The sequence below is a fragment of the Mobula birostris genome, chromosome 12 (genome assembly GCF_030028105.1).
Source record: "Mobula birostris isolate sMobBir1 chromosome 12, sMobBir1.hap1, whole genome shotgun sequence".
Classification (NCBI taxonomy): domain Eukaryota; kingdom Metazoa; phylum Chordata; class Chondrichthyes; order Myliobatiformes; family Myliobatidae; genus Mobula; species Mobula birostris.
In genome coordinates, this window is record NC_092381.1 from 13,347,265 (window position 1) to 13,363,995 (window position 16,731).

At 44.8% G+C, this 16,731-nt stretch overlaps 1 protein-coding gene across 1 annotated transcript in view; it reads right to left on the minus strand.

Annotated features, from left to right (window-relative positions):
• Window positions 1-9,111: 9,111 nt before the first annotated feature.
• The window catches only part of LOC140206257 (prostaglandin F2-alpha receptor-like), a 36,781-nt gene continuing 29,161 nt past the window's right edge, over window positions 9,112-16,731 (minus strand). Inside the window, 1 exon segment of the mRNA XM_072274585.1 lies at window positions 9,112-10,400. Within this exon segment, the coding sequence (XP_072130686.1) occupies window positions 10,104-10,400 (297 nt within the window). The 3' untranslated portion in view covers window positions 9,112-10,103.

The window sequence follows — 16,731 nt, forward strand, 5'->3', positions numbered from 1 at the left end:
GGAATAAACGGGACCTTTTCAGAATGGCAGGCGGTGACTAGTGGGGTACCGCAAGGCTCAGTGCTGGGACCCCAGTTGTTTACAATATATATTAATGACTTGGATGAGGGAATTAAATGCAGCATCTCCAAGTTTGCGGATGACACGAAGCTGGGCGGCAGTGTTAGCTGTGAGGAGGATGCTAAGACGGTGCAGGGTGACTTGGATAGGTTGGGTGAGTGGGCAAATTCATGGCAGATGCAATTTAATGTGGATAAATGTGAAGTTATCCACTTTGGTGGCAAAAATGGGAAAACAGATTATTATCTGAATGGTGGCCGATTAGGAAAAGGGGAGGTGCAACGAGACCTGGGTGTCATTATACACCAGTCATTGAAAGCGGGCATGCAGGTACAGCAGGCGGTGAAAAAGGCAAATGGTATGCTGGCATTTATAGCGAGAGGATTCGAGTACAGGAGCAGGGAGGTACTACTGCAGTTGTACAAGGCCTTGGTGAGACCACACCTGGAGTATTGTGTGCAGTTTTGGTCCCCTAATCTGAGGAAAGACATCCTTGCCATAGAGGGAGTACAAAGAAGGTTCACCAGATTGATTCCTGGGATGGCAGGACTTTCATATGAAGAAAGACTGGATGAACTGGGCTTGTACTCATTGGAATTTAGAAGATTGAGGGGGCATCTGATTGAAACATATAAAATCCTAAAGGGATTAGACAGGTTAGATGCAGGAAGATTGTTCCCGATGTTGGGGAAGTCCAGAACGAGGGGTCACAGTTTGAGGATAAAGGGGAAGCCTTTTAGGACCGAGATTAGGAAAAACTTGTTCACACAGAGAGTGGTGAATCTGTGGAATTCTCTGCCACAGGAAACAGTTGAGGCCAGTTCATTGGCTATATTTAAGAGGGAGTTAGATATGGCCCTTGTGGCTACGGGGATCAGGGGGTATGGAGGGAAGGCTGGTGCAGGGTTCTGAGTTGGATGATCAGCCATGATCATAATAAATGGCGGTGCAGGCTCGAAGGGCCGAATGGCCTACTCCTGCACCTATTTTCTAGGTTTCTATGTTTCTATGTATTACTTGTACTACTGCTGCAAAGTCAACAAATTTCATGCCATATGCCAATGATATTAAAGCTGATTCTTATTCTCCTGCCTTCTCCCCATAATCTTTAACTCCCTGACTAATCAGGAACCTATTAACCTCCACTTTAAATATACTCAATGACTTGGCCTGCCCAGCTGTCTGTGGCAATGAAGTACACAGATTCACCACCCTCTGGCTAAAGAAGTTCATCCTCAGCTCTGTTTTAAAGGGAGTCCTTCTGTTCTGACTGTGTGCCCTCAGGTCCTAGACTCCACCATAATAGGAAACATCCTCTGCGCATTCACTCTACCTAGGCCTTTCAATATTCGATAGGTTTCAATGAGCTCCCACTCCCATTCTTCTAAACTCCAATGAGTACAGGCCCAAAGTCATCAAACACCCCTTATACATTAACCTTTTCATTCCTGTAATAATTTTCATGAACCTCCTCATTGATAAGGGGCACAAAACTGCTCACAATACTCCAAGTACAGTCCACATTTCAGCCTTACTGTTATATTCTAGTCCTCTTGAAATGAATACTAACTGCATATGCTACCCTTACCACTTATTCAGCCTACAAGTTAACCTTTACGGAATTCTGCATGAGAACTCCAAAGTCTCTTTGCAGCTCTAATTTCTGAATTTTCTCTTTGTTTAGAAAATAGTCTACACATTCATTTCTTCTGCCAAAAGTGTATGACTATATACTCCTAACCTACATTCCATCTGTCACTTCTATTCATATTCTCCTAATCGGTCTATGCCCTTCTGCAGTTTCCCTGCTCCCTCAACACTACCTGCCCCTCCACCTAACTTCGTATCATCCACAAACTTTCCTACAAAGCCATCAACTCCATTATCTATATCATTAATATATAACGTGAAAAGAAGCTGTCCCAACACCTACCCCTATTTCCAACACTAGTCACTGGAAGCCATTTGGAAAAGGCCCCTTTATTCCCACTCTTTGCCTCCTACCAGTTGGCCAGTTTTCTGTCCATGCGAGTATCTTTCCTGTAATACAGTGGGCTCTTATCTTATTTAGCAACTTCATGTGTGGCACCTTGACAAAGGCCTTCTGTAAATCCAATAAACCACATGCACTGACTCTCCTTATTTCCTCAAAGAGTTCCAACAGCTTTGTCAGGGGAGATCTCCCCTCAGGGAAACCATACTGACTTTGGCCTACTTTATTTCCTCAAACTTCGTCTGTCCTGCCTGTTATTTCTTCAACCCCAGCAAAAGCCAGGGGCAGAGACCAAAACCAGTTGGAATAGATAATGGTTTCCAGCTGATTCACATAATCTTCTTCCTCAGATTTTGTTATAAAGAAATATTCAGTTTTTTTTATGTGTTGCAAAACCAAAATAAGACTATCTTATTGCGGTCACGGTCAGGGTTGTCTCTGTATCCTGGGACATCTGCTCCACCTGGGTTGTCTACTGGACAGCTAGTACCGCTCCTGGTTTGGCCACCTCTACACCCAATGTAGATTGGAGGACCACTTCATCAATCACCTTCACTCTGTCTGAACAAAAGATAGGTTTTCCCAGTGGCCACCATTTTAATTCTACTCCCCATTCCATTCTGACATGTCAGCCCATGGCCTGTTCTACCACCATGATGAAGCTACTCTGAGGTTGGAGGATTAACACCTCATATTCCATCTGGGTAGTCTCCAACCTGGTGGCATCATGAACATTGATTTGTCTAGCTACCAATAATTTCTCCTCCTGCTCACTCTTTTTTTTCCATTCATCATTTTGACTCACTTTTTACCCCTTCTCGTCCTCATCTGCCCATCGCCTCCCTCTGCTGCCCCTCTTCCTTCCCTTTCTCCCATGGTCCACTCTTCCCTCCTATCAGATACTTTCTTCTTCATCTCTTCCACCTTTTTCCTTCACCTCTTCCATCTATCACCTCCCAGCTTCTCACTTCATCCCTCCTCCTCCACCCACCTACCTTCCCCACTCACCTGGACTCACCAATCACCTGCCAGCTTGTACTCCTTCCCTTCTCCCCACCTTCTTATTCTGCCTTCTTCCCCCTTCCTTTCCAGTCCAGATGAAAGGTTTTGGCCCAGATCATCTCCATAAATGCTGCCTAACCTGCTGAACTCTCCAGAATTTTGTGTTTGTGGTCTGGATTTCCACAACTGCTAAATTTCTTGTGCTTAAGATTATCTGACGTTTCTATATTATTTAGGAATACCACTCAGTGGCCACTGCATTAGGAACAGGAGCGGAACCCAATGTGGTCTCCTGCTGCTGTGTTCCATCAATTTCAGGTTTCAACATGTTGTGTGTCCATAGAAACTCTCCTGCACACCACAGTTGTAACGCGTGCCTGTTTCAGCTACCGTCAGCTTGAACCAGTCGGGCCATACTCTCTCAATATAAGGCAGCTTCTCCCACAGAGCTGCCGCTCACTAATGAATGCTATTTGTTTTTTGTAAACTTGAGAGACTGTTGTGTGTAAAAAAAAAAATCCCAGGAGATCAGCTTCCAAGATAGTCAAACCAACCCTTCCGACACAAGCAATCACTCCATAGTCAAAGTCACTTAGATCACATTTCTTCCCCATTTTGAAGTTTAGACTGTACAACTGAACCTCTTGACCATGTCTGCATGCTTTTATGCATTGAGTTGCTGCCACATGATTGGCTGATTAGATATTTGTATTAACATGTAGGTGTACCTAATAAAGAGGCCACTGAGAGGCCACATCTTATATATATATATATATATATAGGCATCCGTTGGTCTCGTGAGACCATGGATTTGTGCCTTGGAAGGTTTCCGGGGCATAGGCTGGGCAAGGTTGTATGGAAGACCGGCAGTTGCCTATGCTGCAAGTCTCCCCTCTCCACGCCACAGATGTTGTCCAGGGGAAGGGTACTAGGGCCGATACAGCTTGGCACTGGTGTCGTCGCAGAGCAATGTGTGGTTAAGTGCCTTGCTCAAGGACACAACACGCTGCCTCAGCTGAGGTTCGAACTAGCGACCTTCAGATCACTAGACGAATGCCTTAACCACCTGGCCACGCGCCAACTTCCATAGAGGCCACATCTTATTCCTGTGATTCTACACGGTAGGCTTATTCAGAAAGTTAGAAGGCATGGGATCCAGGGAAGTTTGGCCAGGTGGATTCAGAATTGGCTTGCCTGCAGAAGGCAGAGGGTCGTGGTGGAGGGAGTACATTCAGATTGGAGGATTGTGACTAGTGGTGTCCCACAAGGATCTGTTCTGGGACCTCTACTTTTCGTGATTTTTATTAACGACCTGGATGTGGGGGTAGAAGGGTGGGTTGGCAAGTTTGCAGATGACACAAAGGTTGGTGGTGTTGTAGATAGTGTAGAAGATTGTCAAAGATTGCAGAGAGACATTGATAAGATGCAGAAGTGGGCTGAGAAGTGGCAGATGGAGTCCAACCCGGAGAAGTGTGAGGTGATACACTTTGGAAGGACAAGCTCCAAGGCAGAGTACAAAGTAAATGGCAGGATACTTGGTAGTGTGGAGGAGCAGAGGGATCTCAGGGTACATATCCACAGATCCCTGAAAGTTGCCTCACAGGTGTGTAGGGTAGTTAAGAAAGCTTACGGGGTGTTAGCTTTCATAAGTCAAGGGATAGAGCTTAAGAGTTGCGATGTAATGATGCAGCTCTATAAAACTCTGGTTAGGCCACACTTGGAGTATTGTGTCCAGTTCTGGTCACCTCACTATAGGAAGGATGTGGAAGCATTGGAAAGGGTACAGAGGAGATTTACCAGGATGTTGCCTGGTTTAGAAAGTATGCATTATGATCAGAGATTAAGGGAGCTAGGGCTTTACTCTTTGGAGAGAAGGAGGATGAGAGGAGACATGATAGAGGTGTACAAGATAATGAGAGGAATAGATAGAGTGGATAGTCAGCGCCTCTTCCCCAGGGCACCACTGCTCAATACAAGAGGACATGGCTTTAAGGTAAGGGGTGGGAAGTTCAAGGGGGATATTAGAGGAAGGTTCTTTACTCAGAGAGTGGTTGGTGCGTGGAATGCACTGCCTGAGTCGGTGGTGGAGGCAGATACACTAGTGAAGTTTAAGAGACTACTAGACAGGTATATGGAGGAATCTAAGATGGGGGCTTATAGGGGAGGCAGGGTTTGAGGGTCGGCACAACATTGTGGGCCGAAGGGCCTGTACTGTGCTGTACTATTCTATGTTCTATGTTCTATGATAAAATGTGTGATTACAACTAACTTTGGTTGGATGTAAAATACTCCACAGTTTCTTTGAGGAGAAACTGGGGGGTGGGGGGGGGGTAGTCCCTCTGATAGCCATACGGGCCACTGCTTGGTAGCATAGCCGTGAGCGTAACAGCGACAGCGACCCGGATTCAGATTCAGTTCCCACTGCTGGCTGCAAGAAGTTTATTTATTCTCCCTGTGACAACGTGGGTTTCCTCCGGGTGCTCTGGTTTCCTCCCACATTCCAGAGACATATGAGGTTCATAGGTTAATTGGTCACATGGGTGTAATTGGGCAGCAAGGGTTCAAAGTTTTATTTGATTTATTATCAAAGTTTTATTATCAAATTTTATTATCAAAGCACATACATGTCACCGCATTCCTGCGGGCATACTCAGCTCGTTGGGCTGTAAAGGCCTGTTACTCGAAATCGATAAAATAATAATAAGTACCTTCAGCAACAGATGATCTGTTATCACTATTTTGTGGGAGCCTGTTGTGCGCCAGATTGGCTGCCACATTTCCTGCACTGCAACTTCAGACTCCAAAAAGGCACTCTAGACATGCAAGGGGAGTGAAGAGAACAAAACTTGGCATGGGATAGAATGAGCAGCTATCTCAGTTAGTCCACCGACCTAACCTATTCCGTTGCATTCTTAGTCTCATCTTTTATAGCTACAGAAAAATAAATAAATATACAAAACAACAATAAAAAAGAATTGAGTGTGCTGTCAGAATTTACAGTGAGAAAACTGTTGCGTCCTGAGCCAGATTGTAATGTGATCAATTTTACAAAACAGTGTGCCAGCAGAAAAGTTTCACCCACTATTGGAATGCCATACGTAAACCACAGAGACCCTGGGTTCTGCCCACAACTCTTTGGAAAATTGACTCTCAGTTTCTTCACCTTTAGAATTTATTGTTTCACCTCCTTCACCTTTGACATTTCCAGAAATCTCAGGCATTAGGATCAGATAAGAGAGAAGATGGTTGGCTCTCCTTAAGAGTAAGGAAGGGTAGGAAGAGACATTCTGGAGATGGGCCCTACCAGAAGGTAGCGTGGCGGTTAGCGCAACACCGTTACAGCTGGGGGCATTCCAGAGTTCAGAGTTCAATTCCACACTGTTCTGCAGGGAGTCTGTACGTCTTCACTGTGGTGTGCGAGGGTTTTCCCCAGTTGCTCGGGTCTCCTTCCACAGTCCAAAGATGTACCAGGTAGCTTAATTGTAAATCATCCTATGATTAGGCTAGGTTTAATCGAGGTTGTGGGGTAGGTGGGGTGGTATGACTCACAGGGCCGGAAGGCAGTGCTCTGTGCTGTACACTATCGCTAAAATAAATTTATCTTTGGCATTAGGATAAGATATTGAAGAAGATGGGTTGATTCTCCTTAGACTAAAGAAAGATGGAAGGAGACTTTCAGGACCATTTGCCCCACTGACTCTGCTCTGCCCTGCCACTCAACCCCATTATCCATTTCAACCTCATTGTCTTACCCAATGATTTGACCTCTACGGCCACTTGTGTCAATGAATTCCACATGTTCACCACCCTCTGGCTAATGATATTCCTCCTCATCCCTACTCTAAAGGGACATCCTTATATTCTGAGGCTGTGTCCTCTGGCCCGAGACTCTCCCATTACTGGAAACGTCTTCTCCACATCCATACTATTTTCATGCAGGCAATTCAGGAAAATAAAGAATTTACAAAAACAAACTATACATAAACAAGGTCTGACAAACAAGCAATGGGCAAAGAAAGATAAATTGTGGAAATTAAATAAGTAATACTGAGAACATAAGTTGTAGAGTCTTTGAAAGCGAGCCTGTAGATTGTGGTTTCAGTTCATGGTTGAGGTGAGTGAACTTATCTACGCCAGTTCAGGAGCCTGATAGTCGTAGGGTAATAACTGTTCCTGAACCTGGTGGTGTGGAACCTGAGGCTTCTGTACTTCCTTCCTGATGGCAGAAGCAAGAAAAGAGCATGGCCTGGATGGTGGGAGTCCACGATGATGGATGCTGCTTTCTTATGGCAGAGTTCCAAGCAAATCAGTTCAACGGTTGGGAAGTAGAAGAGTGATGTAAGGGAAACTTTTTTTAAAAAATGAAGGACTTGTTATAATCTACACTCCATGGGAACATTATTAGGTACACTGGAGCACTTGCTCATTAATGCAAATATCTAATCAGCCAATCATGTTGCAGCAAGTCAGTGCATAAGAGCATGCAGACATGGTCAAGAGTTTTGGTTGTTGTTCAGACCAAACTTCAGAATAAGGAAGAAATGTGATCTAAGTGACTTTATCTCTGGAATGATTGTTGGTGCCAGATGGGGAGGTTCGAGTATCTCTGAAACTGCTGCTCACCTGCAATTTTTGGTACACAACAGTCTCCAGAGTTTACAGAAAATAGTGTGAGAAACAAAAAGCGTCCGGTGAGCAGTAGCTCTGCAGGCAAAAATGCCTTGATAATGTGCGAGGTCAGAGGAGAATGGTCAGAATGGTTCAAGCTGACATGAAGGTGACAGTAACTCAAATACCCATTTGTAACAACCGTGATGAGAAGAAGAACATTTCTGAATGCACAACACGTCAAACCTTGAAGTGGGTGGGCTACAACAGCAGAAGACCAGACCAGACTCCACTCCTGTTCCTAATAAAAATGCCATTGAGTGTAGTTAACGAATTGGTAATTGTTTTCTTTTGTGTGATATGTATGAGGTGTCTAGGGAGGTGAAGGGGCTTCTTGTGTCCATTCTTTGGCACCAATCAGACACTCAGCTCTCACCCGTGGCTTCAGATACCTATTTGCATGTACCAGCAGCCACATCCCCAGCACACTGCTTCGACAGGTGGGCTAGGCGAGGGAAGGATAGCCAGCAAGTCTCGTATGCCAGTGGGATGGTGAAATGCATGTCCTCACATGCGAAGGCAGCTCCGGACAGACTGGGTGAATGATAACAACAGTGAGGTCCAACAGCCAGGAAGACAGCTACGCAACAGCAAAGGGCATGACGAGGCACAGAAGATGTCATGATTATCCACTTCAATCAAGGAGAACCCAGTTGTGACGATTACTCATACCACTGGGCCCAGACTTCCAAAGTCGAGAGAGTGGAACTGCCCCATTACTGCGGCTTTTCCACTGTAAAAACTCTCCCATACAGGTTTCACTGTCATCATCGGATACAACCAACCAATCAATCAATAAATCGGTTTATTATTGTCACAGGTAGCATGGAGCAGTGAAAAAATTTGTTTTGCATGCCTTCCAGACAGATCATTCCAAACATAAGTACATCGAGGTAGTACAAAGTGAAAAAGCATGAACAGAACGCAGAATATAGTATTACAGCTGTGAAATCTGGACAGCCATCTGGTATGGAGGGGAGGGGCCACTGCACAGGATCCAAAAAAAGCTGCAGAAAGTTGCAAACTCAGCCAGCTCCATCAGGGGCTCTAGCCTCCCCAGCATCATGGACAACTCCAAAAGACAATTCCTCAAAAAGGCAGCATCCATCATTAAGGGCCTTCATCAACCAGGACATGCCCTCTTCCCAATGCTCCCATCAAGGAGGAGGTGCAGGAGCCTGAAGACTCACGCTCAATGTTTTAGGAACAGCTTCCTCTCCTCCACCATCAGATTTATGAATAGATAATGAACACATGCATGCTACCTCAATATTTTTTCTCTTTTTTTTGCTGTCTTTTTGCTCTATTTATTTAATTTAAAAAAAAAATTATATCTATTTCATATTGTAATTTATATTTTTATTATTATGTATTTCACTGTACGGCTTCTGGAAAAATAACAAATTTCAAAACATATGTCCGTGAAATCAAATCTGATTCTAAGAAAGAGCAGTGATGATCGCCAAATGGATATTAAGGGCTATGTCAAAGTAGGCTGAGATATCAGGAGTTCATCTGCATTATACAAGTTGTCAATTTAAGAGTCTAAGGTGGAGAATTATAAATATTTGTAAGAATGAAGATTTGAAAGTTAGGGGGAACTGGCAAGGAATAGGAATCAGAGGTGGGTTGCATGGAGATATTGGGCTGTCTCTATAGCTCCATAACATCTTATCTAATCACTGAAAACAAATGGAAGAGATCTCCTTGTGGTATATGAAGAAGAGGAGGCTGTTCTCTCGGGTCTCGGCCAATGTTCCTCCTCGAACCAGAATCATTAAGACAAACTGGTCTACTGGTCAGTCACACTTGTGATCGCTCTCCAGGAGACCCGAGTTCATCCAAGGAGCGGAGCCTCACATCAGGAGTTTTTCCATTGGTCGAGGAAAAGGTTTCATTGCCTGAGAAGTTTTTCTGCATGTGCAATCATTTTTCTTCCTTGACAAATTAACAATGATACTTCAAGGCTTCTACAGTCCTGTCACCAGGGCAGAAGTGCTCAAGTGTTAATACAAAACATAACCAAAGAAAGCCCTTATATGTGTCAATATACAGTTTGTAGCTCCTAATCATGCTCCTTCACTACCAAATAATAAATGGGTGCATCCCTTCCTAGGTTCCATCTTGGCACATGTCCCATTCATGATGTGGACCATTTAGAAGACATGAATCATCATTCATTGCTAATGGCTGATATCACTCCGGTTTCTGATTCCTCCATCCAATTCAAACCATGACCAAAGCTGGAGATCCATGGACAAAAACCTTCAAAGGGATTTTAGTGCAAAGCAGGACTTTAAGAGTGAGATTGGACTATTTCACGTGTCCCATAGGGCCTACTAGCTAAGGCTTACAAAGCCTTGATATAAGTCAGTCAGCGTCATTGTCCTGCTTGGTTTATTTGTGACTGTCTTCTCGCAATGGTCAGTGACATGTCCATTGTGGCTATCATGACTGAGCTTTGGATGGTGCTGCAGCGCCACCTGTGCAGCTGGTCGGCATTCTTTCCCAAACACAGCTGAACCACCTTGCAAACCCGCCTCAGCACTGCTCTCCGGAGCAGGATGTACACCCAGGGATCCAGGATCTGATTCCAAGCAGCCATCCGAACGCCCATCAGCAGCGACGTTTCCGACTTGGGGCCCGCGTACAAGCTTCCTATCATCGCTATGGTTACCTGAATGATAAAGATAAAGAAAAAGCTTAGCCTTATTGTCACATGTGCACCAAAACTTCGAAACCTGCAAAAAAAAAAAGTGCCGTTTGCATCACTGACAAGCACAGTCTGAGATTGTGCTGGGGGCACCCTGCAAGCATCTCCATGTCTCCAGTGCCAACATAACATGCCCACAGTGTATTAACCCTAACCTGTACGTCCTTGACATTTATTTTATGCATTTATTTATTTAGAGATACCCTGCAGAACTGGCACTCCCGTCCCAACAAGCCACACTGACCAGCAACCCAGCTATTTAACACTAGTCTAATCACAGGACAATTTACAATGACCAGTTAACCCACTAACCGTTACATCTTTGCGCTGTGGAAGGAAACTGGAGAACTTGGAGGAAACCCATGCAGTCACGGCGAGAACACACAAAACTCCTTACAGACTGCAGCAGGAACCTGAACTCACGCCACTGGGGCTGCGAAGTGTAACGCCAACTGCTATTCCACCATGCCGCCCGATGAAAAAGAAAGACATGCAAATAAAGTCATTTACTGCTGAGCAACTTCAAGTCCCTGGCTCTCACTATCTCTAAGGATCTATCCTGGACCCAACATATTGATGCAATTACAAAAGCAGCAATATTACTTCATCAGGAGTTTGAGGAGATTTGGTATGTCACCAAAGATGCTCACAAATTTCTACAGATGTACCATGGAGAGCATTGTGTGTGCTGCATCAACGTCTGGTATGGGAGGGGGAGCCGGTGGGGGGCTGGTGCACTGGATCAAAATTAGCTCCAGAAATTTGTAAATTCAGTCAGCTCCAACATGGGCACTAGCATCCGTAGTATCCAGGACATCTTAGAGAACACAGAAACATTGAAAACCTACAGCACAATATAGGTCCTTCGGCCCACAAAGCTGAGCCGAACATGTTCCTACCTAAGAACTACCTGGGCCTTACCCATAGCCCTCTATTTTTCTGAGCACCATGTAGCTATCCAGGAGTCTCTTAAAAGACCCTATCGTATCTGTCTCCACCACCGCCGCCGTCAGCCCATTCCACGCACTCACCATTCTCTGCGTAAAAAAACTTACTCCTGACATCTCCTCTGTACCTGCTTCCAAGCACCTTAAAATGATGCCCTCTCATGTTAGCCATTTCAGCCCTGGGAAAAAGCCTCTGATTATCCACACGATCAATGCCTCTCATTATCTTGTACACCTCAATCAGGTCACCTCTCATCCTCCGTCATTCCAAGGAAAAAAGGCTGAGTTCACTCAGCCTATTCTCATAAGGCGTGCTCCCCAATCCAGGCAACATCCTTGTATATCTCCTCTGCACCCCTTCTATGGTTTCCATGTCCTTCCTGTAGTGAGGCGAGCAGAACTGAGCACAGTACCCCAAGTGGGGTCTGACCAGGGTCCTATATAGCTGCAACATTACTTCTTGGCTCTTAAACTCAATCCCACGATTGATGAAGGCTAATGCACTGTATGCCTTCTTAACCACAGAGTCAACCTGCGTAGCAGCTTTGAGTGTCCTATGGACTCGGACCCCAAGATCCCTCTGATCCTCCACGCTGCCAAGAGCCTTACCATTAATGCTATATCATATTTGACCTACCAAAGTGAACCACTTCACATTTAAGCAACACATATCAAAGTTGCTGGTGAACGCAGCAGGCCAGGCAGCATCTCTAGGAAGAGGTACAGTCGATGTTTCAGGCCGAGACCCTTCGTCAGGATTTGTTGCTTGAATTTCCAGCATCTGCAGAATTCCTGTTGTTTGCACCTCACATTTATCTGGGTTGAACTCCATCTGCCACTTCTCAGCCCAGTTTTGCATCCTATCAATGTCCCGTTGTAACCTCTGACAGCCCTCCATACTATCCACAACACCCCCAACCTTTGTGTCATCAGCAAATTTACTAACCCATCCCTCCACTTCCTCATCCAGGTCATTTATAAAAATCACAAAGAGTAAGGGTCCCAGAATAGATCCCTGAGGCACACCATTGGTCACTGACCTCCATGCAGAATATGACCCGTCTACAACCACTCTTTGCCTTCTGTGAGCAAGCCAATTCTGGATCCACAAAGCAATGTCCCCTTGGATCCCATGCCTCCTTACTTTCTCAGTAAGCCTTGCATGGGGTACCTTGCTAAAATCCATTAACACTACATCTACGGCTCTACCTTCCTCAATGTGTTTAGTGACATCCTCAAAAAATTCAATCAGGCTCATAAGGCACGACCTGCCTTTGACAAAGCCATGCTGTCTATTCCTAATCATGTTATGTCTCTCCAAATGTTCAAAAATCCTGCCTCTCAGGATCTTCTCCATCAACCTACCATCCACTGAAACAAGACTCACTGGTCTATAATTTCCTGGGCTATCTCTACTCCCTTTCCTGAATAAGGGAACAACATCCGCAACCCTCCAATTCTCCAGAACCTCTCCCGTCCCCATTGATGATGCAAAGATCATTGCCAGAGGCTCAGCAATCCCCTCCCTTGCTTCAAGAAGCAATGCCTCAAAATGGCAGCATCCATTATTAAGGGTCCCCATCAACCAGGTCATGCCTTGTTCTGATCGCTACCATCAGGAAAGAGGCACACACTCAATGATTCAGGAGCAGCTTCTTCCCCTCTGCCTTCAGATTTCTGAATGGACAATGAACCCATGAACGCTATCTCACTACATTTTTATTTCTATTTTTACACTACACATTTATTTAATTCTTTTATATACACTTACTGCAATTCACAGTTTTCCTCTATTATTGTGTATTGCATTGTGCTGCTGCTGCAAAGACAACAAATTTCATGCCATACGCCAGTGATATTAAATCTGATTCTGATTATCAATTTTCTGCTGAGTATCCAAAATGAAGGGATCAGTAGAGGGGAGGAGTAAGGGGATTGGTTGTCTTCCGTCTAAGTTCATTCTTGTGCTGGTGGACGATGTTTAAAATTGTCTTTTTTTGTAATTTATAGTCATAGTCATAGTCAAACTTTATTAATCCCAGGGAAATTGGTTTTTGTTACAATTGCTCCATAAATAATAAATAGTAATAGAACCATAAATAGTTAAATAGTAATATGTAAATTATGCCAGTAAATTATGAAATAAGTCCAGGACCAGCCTATTGGCTCAGGATATCTGACCCTCCAAGGGAGGAGTTGTAAAGTTTGATGGCCACAGGCAGGAATGACTTCCTATAACGCTCTGTGCTGCATCTCGGTGGAATGAGTCTCTGGCTGAATGTACTCCTTTGTCCGCCCAGTACATTATGTAGTGGATGGGAGACATTGTCCAAGGTGGCATGCAACTTAGACAGCATCCTCTTTTCAGACACCACCGTCAGAGAGTCCAGTTCCATCCCCACAACATCACTGACCTTACGAATGAGTTTGTTGATCCTGTTGGTGTCTGCTACCTCAGCCTGCTGCCCCAGCACACAACAGCAAACATGATCGCACTAGCCACCACAGACTCGTAGAACATCCTCAGCATCGTCCGGCAGATGTTAAAGGACCTCAGTCTCCTCAGGAAATAGAGACAGCTCTGACCCTTCTTGTAGACAGCCTCAGTGTTCTTTGACCAGTCCAGCTTATTGTCAATTCATATCCCCAGGTATTTGTAATCCTCCACCATGTCCACACTGACCCCCTGGATGGAAACGGGTCACCGGTACCTTAGTTCTCCTCAGCTCTGCTTGCTTATACACTCAGTGGCCACTCTTGTAGCTGCAGGAGTCTACCTAATAAGGTGACTACAGGGGTGGAAACCGGTGCAGTCTGCTGCTACTGTAGCCCATCCACTTCAACATTCGACATGTTGTACACTCAGAGATGCTCTTCCGCACACCACTGTTGTAACACACCGTTATTTGCGTTAGTGTCACCTTCTGTCAGTTTGAACCAGTCTGGCCATTCTCCTCTGACCTCTCTCATTAACAAGGCATTACATAGAAACATAGAAAACCTACAGCACAACACAAGCCCTTCAGCCCACAAAACTGTGCCGAACATGTCCTTACCTGAGAAATTACCCAGGGTTACCCATAGCCCTCTATTTTTCTAAGCTCCATATACCTGTCCAGGAGTCTCCTAAAAGACCCTATCGTATCCGCCTCCACTACCGTCACCGGCAGCCCATTCCACGCACTCACCACTCTGCGTAAAAAAACTTAATGGATGTTTTTTTTTGTTTTTTGCCCCATTTTCCGTAAACTTTAGAGACTGCTGTGCATGAAAATCCCAGCAGATCAGCAGTTTTTGAGATACTCAACCCACCCCGTCTGGCACCAACAGTCATTCCAAAGTCACTTAGATCACTTTCCCTCCTCATTCTGATGCTTGGTCTGAACAACAACTGAACTTCCTGACCAGCAGTCCCCAACCACCGGGCCGTGGACCGGTACCGGGCCGCAAAGCATGCGCTACCGGGCCGCGAGGAAACGATATGATTTGGCGATATGAGTCAGCTGCACCTTCCCTCATTCCCCGTCACGCCCACTGTTGAGCTTGAACACATACGAGGTCATTACCCGCGTGTCATCCATGTCAGCGCGAGAAGGGGATCAACTGCTCGAGCTTGCAAATGACAGCGGGCTGAAAAGTTTGCTTGATATAACATCTCTGCAGGCATTCTGGATCAAAGTCAAGGCTAAATATCCTGAGACAGACACGAAAGCACTGAAAACGTTGCTTTCATTTCCAACATTTTTCTGCGATATTGTCAATACTAAACGGGTCCGCAGTGTAAAAAGGGTTGGGGACCCCTGTTCTTGACTGTCTGCATTGCTGCCACTTGATTGGCTGATTAGATATTTGCATTAACGAGGTGTACCTATTCAAGCAGGTACTGAGTGCACCTTTACACGTATTAAAAACTGTAGCTGTGTGTTGGGCAGGGCGCAACACACAACAAAAACAACATTCAACATTTATAAAGAATAAAGGATTATATAAAAATAAAGTTAGAAGTTAAAGTATGAACATGGAATAAAATGTGCATAAATACATAACTTCCAGCAGGTATTCACAATGTAAATTGCATTATAAAACGTGGTTTAAAGTGCTTAAGGTGCAGGGTGGCGACGGGGGTAATAGGTAGAGTGGACTGGGTGGTCTGACTATAATTGGTTGATCAGATTCACTGCCCGGGGGAAGAAAAGTTTAAGTAAGGTGGTGCGAAGTTTGTGTTTTAATACCCCTATAGTGCTTTCCAGCAGGGAGGCTTTGGAAAAGCCAGCCTCCATGGTGGGTAGCATCTGTCCTGCCCACCTCTTGTACGTCCAGGATGTGTACAAGCCCCATAGTCTGCAGCTAATGATCTTTTCTGCTGGCCTGTCAGCTCACTGTAGTTTCTGATATCGTGAGGGGGTGTTGCACCAAATCAGACAGTCATGGCTGTTGTGAGGATGCTCTCAGTATTGACATTGCACCAGGCAGAATTTTAAATAACTGCCTCAAGAAGTACAGCCTTTGCCGAGGCTTCTTTTTTAGTGAAGGGGATATGGTTCCCCCATGTGTCGTCCTGCAAAATAATGATGGCCAGGAGCATGAATGATACACTGAGATGAACAGGCAGTGCTGTTATCCAATCAGATGACTCAGAACTCATCCAATTCATTCATGTGATTGGACTGTTCAGTAGAACCAATGCAGTATACTCACTCCAATATGAAAACGAATGTTTATTTTATTTAGAGGTACAACACAGAATAGGCCCTTCACACCGCACCACTCAGCAACTCACCAAATTAACCCTGGCCTATCATGGGACAATTTACAATGGCCAATTAACCTACTAACTGGTACATTTCTGGACCGTGGGAGAAAATCTGAGCGCCCTCGTGCACACAGGAAGGAACGCACAAACTTGTTTACTCAGGACACCAGAGTTCAACTCCGAACTCCAATACCTCTCGCCAGCTATAATGATGTCACGCTAACCGCTAACGCTCCCATGGAGCTCAAATATGCCATCAGCTTTTGAGGCAACACAAAATAGCCTTAGATTTATAGACCACATTGGATTAAAAATATAGAACATTAAATTTAACATTTCACTCTGAGATGAAATAAACAGTCTCATAGGTTGGAGAACAGGACTCACCTGCACTTAAAAATACATAATTAAGTATAATGAAGGCGTTAGCATTTTTTGTAACCTATTCCACACCCTATAACATGACAAAAGTTACACATCTTGCAATTCAGGTTCTGTGTGAAGCCCAAAGTTACTTTGGTCTACTATTGACAATCAGACTTGGGTGTTGCCACCTTAAAAGGCTTGTTAGAACCTCCAGCTTTGGTCATACCAC